Below are 12,597 nucleotides of genomic sequence, written 5' to 3'. Positions count from 1 at the left end.
TGTACTAAAGTGAACAAAAATAATGTTAGAGATCCCAAATGACTTATTAATATTTTTACCAAATGTCTCACATAAGTATGAGACTTACATGGGATTCACATAATGTGAGTTACACACTCATGTCAGACATTTGGCAAAAATGTTAGTAAAATATTTGAAGTCCCTAGTATTTTCATAATAACAATACCGTGTGGTCACATTGTGGAAGTCAGGTTGTCGGAACCATCTACTGCTTAAATGTGACAACCAAAAGTAACATATTTGCGCTCGTAATGGCGACGAAATGAGTTCAACGTGAATGTGATATCCAAATTAACGAGTCTAATAGGGTAATGACACAATGTAGCAAATATTTGCTCCATACTACGCAGGGCAAGGTAAATTTGTGCTCACACTGGATATGGATGTGGCATGATCATAACGTGATGTCGACTAAGGTGGGCTTATAACAATGACCCCAATGTAAACGTATGGACACAACGTGTCAGCTATGACTGTGGGATCATCTAATGTTGGAATGCAACTGACAAACATTGTAACGTCCATAACCAAGTAGATACAATCAACGTGATAGCAATACGGGTAACGAAACGAATAGTGGAATGCAACGATCAAAAATTAATGTTCGTGTTGGCGGGTAGGTGTCTACAATGTAAGAGCATACCTCCACCCAGCACAATGTGAACAAAACACAATCAATTAAAACAAAATTATTTGAATAAGTACAACTGCTTGTTAATGCACGATTGCTGTGATGAATGGGATACATGATCAAACGGTATACATTTCAACAAAATCCAACAAAAAAAAAAGCATACCTCTTTCCATCAATCGATCCGTCTCGTAATCTGATGAATGAAGCAACCCACAACCCTCAACCCTTCATCGATCATCTGCCATATTCACATCCATTTTAGCCCACTATCAATGTGATACACAACCACACCAACATGCCTGGGGTATTCACTTCCCAAAAACCAAGCCAAACGCGATATATGGGGATACAAAAACTAACGTTAAAAATGGAAACAAAGTAAGTGTATACTAGCCCACTGTTAACACTGATTTGCACTAGATAGGATTCATAGAACACATTCATATCTAAATATCACTTTAGAGTCAATAAGAAATTTCACAGGACTTCACATCAAACAAGTTCCCATAATAGGATTTATAAATAAAAACCCCTTTCATCAAATAACATTTGTAAATGTGTATGATGAAAAAACTATCGATATTTGATTAACTTAATTTTTTATAGATATATTTCACTCGATGTTTCTTAAAAATTAAACAGTTCAAATCATAAAAAAAAAATGCCTAAAATGAATTCCTTGAGCTGCATAACATCACTGTTGTGCGGCACGCATGGCAGTGATCGTCTAAGATTCCAAGATAAAAAAAGCTCATTGAAGTTTCATGAGGTTCATTTTCCTAATGACACTAGATGTTTAGGTAGATCTTCCTTACAAACAAACAAATTGGAACCCCAAATAACCAGCCGCTGTTGAAATTCTAACGAGATTGCACCAAAATTATTTACAATATATTTTTGAAATTCAAACTAAATACAATATCAAAGGCCAAAACATTCTTTTTTGTGGGGATAAAACCCTCAACTTCTCTCAAGAGATTGCATATTATATTCCATTTAAATTAGAGATCATTCACACAATATAAAACATGAAAGGAAAATGTTATGGTGTACACTTACATCCAGTACAATATTAAAACGAGAATTTAGATTGAAAATATAGAAAGAAAAAAAAGATGAATTAAATAAAAGGAAAAAAAAATTACAGAAACAAACAGTAAACCTATAAATACCTTTCACACATCTCCTCCATCCCTGGGGTCAATATCCTCAAATAGCATCCATCAACGTAATCGGGTATGAAACCCCACAAAACAGCATCCATAAAAACAAATTCAGTTTGCTGCAGCCGAAGAACCCGATAATAGCCCCTTTTGTCGATCGCAAACAAAGAAAATAAGTAAAAAATAGATAATAAGAAGGAAAATACATATATATATATATATATATGAAATATGAGGAGGCTTTACAATTGCCTTTTTACAAAGGGATGGATCTTCCCTCAGCTGATTGTAAACCTCTAAAATAAGTAAAAATCGCCAATTAGTAAGTTAAAAAAATACACAATATACAATATACAAGGGCAAAATTGTCCTTTAACATGGGACGAAAATTTATGCTAGGAACTCAAAAAAATTACCAAATAAGTGAGATCCACAGCACCACACCCATGTAAATATTGTGTTAATATTTGATAATTCGTTTATAGTCACTACCATTTTTGTATTACATACATAGTTGTGCATGGCCGAAGCACTTTCCTATGGCTTGACAACTGTGTATAAACATGGGGAGATCTCCAAAAGCTAGAGTAGCTACAATCATCCATCAACAAGACTGGAATTGGACTAGGCAGATATCTAGAGTGATCCAAAATATATTCAAAAATTCAAAATATCTTTTTGATTTTTATCTTTTGTCAAACTAATTTCTAATTTTCCAAACAAATAAAAAATTTGAAAAACAAATTCTCAAACCAAGCCAAACAGGGTGCATGTGTGAACATTGCAGGTATATATATCGGTACTACTACAAGTGTTCATTAGTCAGCTTGATTCGGTTTGGCACTAAATTTTTAGAATCAATCCAATCATGATTGATTCCTAATTTTTGTATCCAAAACCAAACCAATCATGAACTAAAACTACCCCAATCCAATGTAGCTTGGATTGGTTCGGATTAGAACCACGGTTCCACTATATTAAAAATAAGCAAATCAATTAATAATAAATAATTAAAATAAACAAAGCCTTTAATCTTTAAATATAACACAAAACAAAGAGCAAAATATTATTTAATGCAAGTCAATACAAATTAAATCTAACTCAAGCTTAAATATAATCAATACAAATTAAATCCATTAATACAATCAATACAAATTAAATCAATTGCGATATCTGACTAAAACTTCTAGTATTTCCTTCGTTTACCTAATAATTCTTGTATATGAAAAATTATTAGATGTAATCAAGTCCATTCTAATAGTGCAATAAAATGAACATAAATAAAATTTTAAAATATACATACATATATATAAATAGGTTTGGTTTTCAGATTGATTCGGTTTAAACAAGGTCTAAACCAAGAACCAACCTAATCTTATCGTTTGATGATTTAACAACCCAAAACCAAACCAATGCACTAAAAAACCAAACCAATACACCAAAAAACCAAATCAAACCAACCTAACCCAAAGAGCTTGAGGTTTTTGGTTCACTGAGTAATTTGAAAACTCCTAGGTACTACTGTATTTCAATCAGTTACTAATAATAATAATAAACATATGTAAAGTATCAATTTTACATTATTGCTGCATTTGGGAGGATGGCATCGGTGCCTCCATTTTAAAAACTAAATGTCAACTCGGTTCAAATTTTGAACAAAATTGACCTTAAGTTCCAATTTGAAGGTGCAGATTACACATTGCTCAACACACCAAGGGAAGTTTGCAAATTGAACAAGAAAATAAAGATTACCAATGTGCTGGAAACTCATTTTTGAAGTATTACTGAGACCATCAACAAAGTTGAATTTCACTCTCTGAAATCATCACAAGTATACATCAAACAAGCCGATGACTGGGCAACACATTCCTTCCCAGTTGCAATCAACCCGTGAATATTCCGTGCTATATCTTCAGCTTTGGACAACCATAAATACTAGGAGGCTCTAAGGTCCAAACTCGATTCGGCCCATTCCAAAGGCTCACCAATTGAGGTAAATAATGAAGTTCTACCCTTTTCAGACGAGGGAGAATAGCAGCATTGTTGATTGTTTGCCCCTCCATTTCTATTATCACCTTTACAGATGAACAATCTCCAACTATCAACTCCTCCATGTTAGAAAGACAATGAAGCGTGGACCAAGTGAGTATGAATTCTAGCTTTGGACATGTGTGCACCGACAAAGACTTCAGATTATCAAGACTTCCATGGGGTACAGGACCATTCCAAAGGCTCACCAATTGAGGTAAATAATGAAGTTTTACCCTTTTCAGATGAGGGAGAATAGCACCATTGTTGATTGTTTGCCCCTCCATTTCTATTATCACCTTTACAGATGAACAATCTTCAACTATCAACTCCTCCATGTTAGAAAGACAATGTAGCATGGGCCAATTGAGTATGAATTCTAGCTTCGGACATGTGTGCACTGACAAAAATTTCAGCCTATCAAGACTTCCATGCGGTACAGGACCCTTCCAAATGTTCTCCAGTCTACATAAATAATGCATACTCAAGCGTTGAAGACATGGTAATACACTGTCAGCTCTTTCTTTGCCGTCAATAATTTCCACAATGTTGGGACACTCTCTCACCACACAAAATTTCAATTCCTTGAAATTAGTAATCCCAAAGTCTGAAAGGCTCTCAATCACGCAATGATGGTCTAAATAGAACGCGGCGACACGTTCAAGTACTCCAGCAACTTTTCTAAGTAATCCATCGCCATTCACAAATCTCAAACATTGATCATGTTTACCATAATCGGACTCTACATCATCTGGGACTCGAGATACAATGCGTTTGATATCCTTGCCAATAACAAAGTTGAACTTGCCTAAGTGGCCCGCTTTCCACGATAGACTTTTCTGGATAAAGAGTTCAAGAAGTTCAACTTCTGGAAAGTAGAATTGAAGATAAGTTAGCTCACTTAAGGCGCTCACATCTTGTGTTATAGCTTTAGCATTATTCTTCCATCTCCAATCCACAGGGTCCACAACAATACTTAAAGCTTGCAATGATAGAAGCTTTGATATAATACCAGAGGAAATCAAAACAGGAGGTAGCTTGAGATACTCACTATCGTCATAAGCTCCATAAAAGGAGACTGGCAAGCTCCTGAGATGCTTCAGTTTGGCAATCTCATCAGGAAGGTTATAAACCTCTGTTCCCGAGAGATCAAGTACCTCAATACGTTCAAGATTTCCAACTGCAGGTGGGAGTTCATCTAAATTACTACAATCACGTAAAAAGAGTGCATGCAGTCCAGTAAGCTTAAAAAGTGAAGGTGGCAAGGAGCTAACTCCAGTTTTTGATAGATCCAAAACTTGGAGTGAAGGCATATCATCAAAAAATGAGTCGGATATTGTTCTCAGGTACCTGTTGTTCTGGAGAAACAAAAACTCAAGGTTTTCGCAACTTAGTTTCTTAGGTAGAGAGGAAAATTCATTCTTCATCAAAGCGATCACACTAGGTAGTTGCCATTCTCTCTCTGACGGTGGCTCCGTTAGTCCAGATGACAACAAGATAAAATCAGAGATGTTGGGTCTACCAAATAAACCAGATAACAAATCTTCTCGAACAGAAAATTTGCCTTGATCTAGTTCTAGCTTTGGTGGCTTTTCAATTTTCTCATTAGTTCTCACAAAAACCAAATAATCATCTTCTCGAAACAACAATTTTCCAAATCCAGGATCTTTGATGACATTATGCATTTTAGTTGAATGGCCACCATGAACAATCAACAATTGCAGGTTGAAAAACTGGTCACATCTACCTTTCATTGATGCTATTATTGACATTGGGGGTTCAACATTCAGTTCAGGCTTCGCGCGAGGTTCTCTTTCAGTTTCAGAAGCAGTAATCTCCGTTTCTGTTTCAATTTCAAGAATGGGTAGGCCTTCAGTTTCCGAAGAAATTGTGACTAAACTTTCTGCTCTGGAAACTGACAGTGTCCTTTCAGTTTCAGATGCAATGGATGCAATTTCAGATTCCTCCAGAGCTAAATTCTCTGCAGTTGGAGGAGGCATCGTCTTAGGCTCTACCTCAGTTTTGATACTTAAAGGTGATGTCCACTCTGCTGCTAAAGCAGATTCTTCTTCTGGAACTCGTATTATCTCACATTCTGTTTTATGTCCCGCTTCATGTTCACCAACAGATAAGCTAGAAGCCAACTCTTCAGGACCACTAACATCAGTTGTCTTTTCTTGGAGTGTTGACAACCCAGGAAATAGTGACACTCCAAACACAGGTTCAGGTTTGTCTTGAACTGACAAGGTAGATTTGCTCTTCGTCCATCCAGCAGCATCAACTGTCCTTTCTTTATTTTCTTGCAATGGCATCTCTTCAATTTCTTCAATTTCTGATTTGGATTTCATTTCATCTTTGATTATTGGAAACAATTCACTAATAGAGGGAGTAGACAAGGCATCAGCTTCTTTAAGTTTGGTAGACAAGGCATGCAGATTTTCTGGTAGCTGGGCAGCTTTCATGCTCTCTTCAGCATACTTTAATTTTGCAGGTGATATCCCACTTTCCACACCAGAAGTAGCTTTGCTCTCAAATTTTGTTACATGGTCATCAATCTTTGTTTTTCCCACGAACCTATATTTAACAGTTATATTGACTGGTCCAACATTTATCAGATCAAGCTGAAATGGAGATTTCTTCAAGTGATCAACAATTTTGTTGAACATACTTGACAGAAGCTCACCTTTAACTGAAGAACTCACACTCTTTAGATCAGACTTTAACATTCCATTTGCTTGATGTTCAATTTCTTCTGCCTCCTCAACCCATCTGTGGAATAACTTCGGTATGATTATCCCTTGCAAAAGTGCTTTATCTATCACCCTGGTTGCATAAACTATCAAATGCTCACATTCAAGTTTAATTGCTTCCAATTTCATTTCAAGGTGTTTGACATGTCCACTTTGATGAACAAATATGCGCTTCAGCTGCGAACCTAATAAGACAGAATCGAAAAAATTATGCAGTTGCAAATCATATCAGATAAGTTTACTTTAAATTCTTAATTACGGGCGCGGGGGGGGGGGGGGGGGGGGGGGGGTTATTGTTTGTGGTACTATCATACACTTTGCAAGACAGGAGATCATAGCATTTATACCCCTTCTAAGAAGCAGGATGACCAATAAAGACAGCACAAAGCCCTAGATCAAGCTTACCGTGAAGATGCTTTTGTAGATGAACAAAGCTAACACACCCAAATATCCGAGGGAGAAGTGAAGAAATATGACAAGTTGTAGGAAAAAGTTCAAGGGGAATTTGAAACCGAAGAACACTAGAGGGCATACAATTAATAAGATAAATAACTGTGAGAATCACATCAACCCAAAAAGACTTAGAAACATTCATAATAAATGAAACCATCAAGGAGACGACAATTTTGAAACACCGTTATGCTCGGGTGTGCCAACATAACTAGTTTGATAAAGAATACCATTCAAACATGCATAAATTTATATTGTTGCCTTCGACTTCAAATCATCTAGGCAACAAAGCACTAACACTTCAAAACAAGTGTCGTAGCCGTGTCGTACATGCGGCGGGGACACGTATGGGGACATGCCACATGACGTGTCCCCTTATTTAATTTAATTTATTTTCAAGGGACACGCCGGGGACATACTAGGGACATGCCAAGTTGTCTTTTCTCCCATTTTCTTTAGTACTTTTAATGAATGATGAATGATGAATGTTGAATGTTTATTATTTTTTTCTTAGATTTAAATACTTAATAGATCATCCATAAAAAATATATATAAACTGCAAGTATTAATTTAATTTTTTTTTTATTTTAAATATAGAATTAGAGTTAGTTTTTGTTAATATTGATTTTTGTGAATGTAATATTAATCTAGATAGCAAATAAAAATATATGAAAACATATATTGTCATGTCCCCACCGTGTCTGTGTCCCCATTTTTTTAAAATCACTGTGTCTCGTGTCCGCATCTGTATCCGTGCCTGTGCTTCTTAGCATCTAGGAGTTACATTCAGTTATTCCCACATAATTGATGTATTTACTGAAAACCATCAACCACTTCATGGAAAATGAAGTTTAAAAATAATCAATATACCACTAATTGATATGAGAACTTGTAAAATTTTATTCTTTACTTGGATGCAATTCATAATTAACTAAAGGTTCATCACATTTCTCATACTAAATAGGGAAATGAAGGGTCAAAAACCACATGAGCACTAAGCAAACTATTTTTTCACTTTATATATAATATATAAGATAATAATAACCGAAATTGCCAAGCTGGTTATGTTTGAACCTAGAGCAAGGTGAATAAGCCAAACTCCAATCCGCAACACCAATTTTAAAATTATCAACTAATTAACTATAACCAATTTTAGTCCAGTAATGATCTAATCTACTACTATTATAAAAGTGTGAAGAACCTGCCATGTTTTCTACTTCTTTAAATCCCAATTTTACCTTCTCAAATCTACTATGTTTTCTAAAAGTCATGAAAAATCCTATATAAACCATCTCTTCATTTTTGGAGTTAAACACTCAAAAACGATATATCTGCTTCCAAGAGTCCTATACAAATATAAACAAACCATCTCCCTTCTTATATAAAAATAAAAATAAATAAAACCATCTCCCTAGTTATTTCATTTGTTAGCACCAATTGGATGCTCATATCATATAACTGTTTTGAAATAAAATGTATATGACACTGTCTTGTTCTTAAGTTGTTTAAACTTCTAGTTCAACTATTTATCCAATAAAATAAAAAAATAAAAAAATAAAAAAATTCAACTATGCTATTATCGTTCAAATGAAGATATCCATTTATTTTACAACTTCAATTAAATGGGTATTAATCGGGCTTTCCCTCACCCCTCCTCCCTATGTGTCTTTAGGTGACAAAGGTGAATAAAGATTGTGCTAGCATTGTATATGTGTATATGGCGTGAAGGATTTGCATCTTTAAGAGAAATGTGTTGTAAAGACCCTTTGTATATATATAGTTAGTTTGGTAAATGAGATGCACAATTCTTTTGTTTCAAGTTGTACTCTGTTGTGACTATGTGAAGGCTTGTAATAACAAAAAAAGCAATGGTTTGTGTTCATTTCATCTATCTACACACTAGCTCTGAATGAATGTTGCAAGGCTAAATAGGTTCAAGAATTTTTAAACTTCAGCTATTTCTAATGATTTTACCCCTATTTTCTATGGGAGTACTATAAAATTGTACAGTTAGGCCTTTGGTAGCCTACGGCTACTGCCTAGTCACTACCCTATCTTAGTTTGGGGTGAATCAAGTCATGACAAACAATGTTCTGAATTCTTCGAAATGCAACTTGTGCACTCTTAAGTATATTTCAAAACATTTATAAGATGAATACATCATATATATTTTAATGTTTTACAATTGTTTTACATTTTTTAGCATTCAATTTTTTAACATGTACCTATAATGTTGTGTCTTGCATTTTTTGAAAATCATTGTCATCACAAATTTCAAACACAGTGACCCAATTCAAAACTAGACAAGAAACGCAAATCCTTAATACATAGGTTTCTAAAGTTTGGGGTAAAGAAGTGGCACAAACAAGTGTCCATGTCCTTCAATCAAGCCAATTAAATCAAAGTTCCTCACAGTTTTGATGGTACATCAATCCCTAGTGAATTCTTAGATTGGTTAAATGATTTAGAAAATGGCATAGGTTTTCAAACATATATTGCATAAAATTTGTCACAATGAAATTGAGAGGTTTTGCGAAACAATTTTGGCAAGAAATTTAGAGGACTTGACAATGTCTAGATAGCCCATTATTATTTTATGGGATGAAATGAGACAATTATTGGAAAGAAAATAAGGCAAAATTTATTTTACTCCCTGTAGATTAACCTTGGAGCACTTGACCTCATGTGTTTTAAAAATAGCCACATACCCCCTTGTGGTTTTGAATGTTTTGCAATTTACCTCCTTGCTGTTACAAATTCCGTCCAAATTGACAAAATTTGTGTCACACGCACCAAAAAGAAGAGTTGGCATGAAACAAAATTAATTTTAAAAATCAAAATATGACATGAAAAAAACCCTAACCCTAGAAGGACCAAACACTAACCCTAACCTTTATCATCTCCTCCAAAAAAACCCTAACCCTAATCAAACCAACACTAACCCTAGAAGAAGGACCTCAACAACCACTACCACCTCCAGCCACTCTCTCCACCAGCCTCGCCGCCACTCCAGATCCATTCACCCAATCCAGTTGCCACACCAAATCGCCTTACCTAACCCCGCGACCACTTTCTTTCCTCTCACCCAGCCTCACTGCCACCCTAGATCCCCTCACCTCACCCAGTCCCATCAACACTCTTTTTCCGTTCACCCACACCCCCATGATCCTCTCCCATCACACCAATCCCTGCCGTCACTCCCCCTCCCCTCAGCCGCACCCCTTGCGATCCATTCTCACCACTCTAGCCCCACCACCACTCCTATCACTGGCCACCCCCCTGCAACACTTCTCCCTTGACCCACAACCTATGAAGATGCTTTAAAAGTATTATCTAACTAGAAAGCTCTTCAATATAAGCCAGTCTCTTCCAATCTGCCTAGTAGGGTCACAACTCAATTGCTGTGATACATCCCCTAAGCATGCAGTTTTAGTATTACTAGGAAAAAAATAATGATTTAAGGTAGCAATGATCATATGCCTCTTATTTGACTAGCGCCAGTTATTAATTTCATGATTACTTGAACAATTTTCATATTGTGTCTACACAATTTGATCATCCCGAAGTGTCCAAAAATTTAGAGGCTGAATTACCACCAGTTGTGTCACTTGAGAAAAAACATGTTTCTAAAACAATACAAGATGTTGATTTGATAATTGATTCTATTGCGGATGAGATTACTTTTGGATATAAAATATCCTCTATTCCTGAGTCAGTTGATCCCGCTACTTTGTCTCCTATTTGGAGCTCACTTAATGCTAGCATTGTTGACTCTGTTTCTTTACCTAATAATGGGAGTTCATTTGAGATTATTGTTAATCATACATCTTGTGAGTCTGTTACTCATGATCCCTTACTTGATCCTAGCAGATCTTTTGAAGATGTTTGTGATTACTTTAAGCATAAAGGCTTTGATTCTGTTTCAAAACGTGTTCGTTGAAACTCCATTGATGAATATCACTTGATCTACAATCTAGAGCTTAAAATTATGATTTGACCTCATTAGTCTCACCTATATTGATACACTACACACCAAAACCATCACAATTCATTCTCTATCCCACAAGCACCATGTATGTTTTGAGCAATGAAGCCATTGAAGATGAAAATTGGAGTAAGGGGGTTCATGGTAGACGTTGGATCAACAGTGCTTGATGGATTCAAGGTTTGTTTAGAGCGGAGATCAAGCTTGTTGAAGTTTGTGGTAGACTCAATTGTATGTGAACTTATGTAAGAAGTTGTAATTCCTTCAATTGTATCTTGTACCCATTTGATTCAATAGTGGAAAGCTTTTGGGTGTTGAGATTGTGGTTTTATCCCTATACAGGCAGGTTTCTATATGGTTTTCATGTTAAATGTTGTGTCTCGTAGTTGATTGCCTTTATCTTGATGAGATTGCGTAAATTGATAATTTAATTGTTTAATTGATAGACTGATTCATTGATTGACAATTGAATTGGATTGAATTCTCCCCACCACATGTTTAATCTTAAAATTGGCATCGGTTTTCAATGCACTATTATGTGGTACAGCACCAAATCAACACTGGTTATCACATTCAACATCAGCTGAACCATTCCAATGCTAATGAAAGAACTGATTAGGAGCTCTTCAATTCTTCAAATAGCCTTTTCAATAAATCAAAATAGGAGGCAACATGATTCTGCGGCCTTGTAAAACCAATGCCTTGTAAAAATATTTCAAAATTGGAAAGGGTTAACTTCAAAAAGTGGAACATAATTTAGAAGCGATCAACAAAATAGGTCATGTGGCTAATAGGACAAAGCAAATAGGCTCGGATAACAACTGTTAAGCAGATGAACACAAATATCTAATAGAAATAGAAGCACATCCTCCAAATACTTAAAGATTAATACATACCCGCATTAATAACATCAGATCTGTTCTTTGTGATGCAAATAGAATTTTAATACGAGATTTTAATAACAGATCCTATAAATCAAAAACCTCAGGGAAAGCCAAAAGGATTAGAAACTAACCACCGAGCTTCGTAGACGTCCTCTTCATCGATGAAAGACAAGGCTTTGGTTGCGTTCGATGAGGCGTTGGCGACGCAGAGAGAAGATAACAAAAGGGTCAACGGACGTGAAAGAATCTTAATAGGAAGAGCTGAAAGGCTTCTAGGGCCCGTTTGTTTTGGTTGGGGGTTTATTTTAGGAAAGGAAGGAGGGATATGGATTATGATGTGTTTTGGAATTGAGATAGAAGTGGTGGAAATAGTATTAAGAAATTAGTTTTATGAGATTAGAATTTTTTTTATTTTTTTATTTATATGTTAGGTATTTTTTTTAACATTAATGTTTAATTTTTTTTTGTATAATTTATTAAGTAAAAATTATAATTTTATTTGTTTTAATATTTTATATTTCTTTTATAAGGTAATAATTTAACAATTTTTATATTAATAACTATCATCAAAATAAATATAATTTTATTTAATTCTATCACTATCAATCTTTTTACTAACAATTTCATTACTATTAATTCCTTTATTATCAATCTCCTCAATTTTACCTAGGGGTGCGTAGAA

The 12,597-nt window shown here is 35.1% G+C and overlaps 1 protein-coding gene across 2 annotated transcripts; it reads right to left on the bottom strand.

Moving 5' to 3' along the window:
• Positions 1-681: 681 nt before the first annotated feature.
• LOC114308894 (uncharacterized) lies at positions 682-12,275 on the bottom strand. 2 transcript variants are annotated; one of them, XR_014333196.1, is made up of 4 exons: positions 12,047-12,275; positions 3,571-6,781; positions 1,828-1,965; positions 682-893 (listed from the first exon to the last, which is right to left on the bottom strand). XR_014333196.1 is itself a non-coding variant. In XM_028254585.2 (2 exons), exons 1-2 carry the CDS (start codon positions 12,072-12,074, stop codon positions 3,723-3,725), a joined length of 3,087 nt encoding a protein of 1,028 aa, XP_028110386.2. In that variant the 5' UTR covers positions 12,075-12,275; the 3' UTR covers positions 3,316-3,722. The 2 variants fall into 2 exon arrangements, 1 of the variants encoding a protein (XP_028110386.2); XM_028254585.2 differs by lacking the exons at positions 682-893; positions 1,828-1,965 and having other exon boundaries at positions 3,316-6,781.
• Between the last annotated feature and the right edge of the window lie 322 nt (positions 12,276-12,597).

The sequence above is a fragment of the Camellia sinensis genome, chromosome 6 (assembly GCF_055761805.1).
Source record: "Camellia sinensis isolate YWXY chromosome 6, ASM5576180v1, whole genome shotgun sequence".
NCBI lineage: Eukaryota > Viridiplantae > Streptophyta > Magnoliopsida > Ericales > Theaceae > Camellia > Camellia sinensis.
Note: the sequence above shows the minus strand (reverse complement) of the source record. Positions and strands in the feature narration are given on the sequence as shown.

Excerpts from the sequence above, each read along its gene's own strand:
- LOC114308894 (XM_028254585.2), bottom strand. The coding sequence starts at position 12,074 with ATGAAGAGGACGTCTACGAAGCTCGGTG. Across the intron at positions 6,782-12,046 it reads GACGTCTACGAAGCTCGGTG|GTTCGCAGCTGAAGCGCATA; the intron begins GTTAGTTTCTAA and ends CTGTCTTATTAG.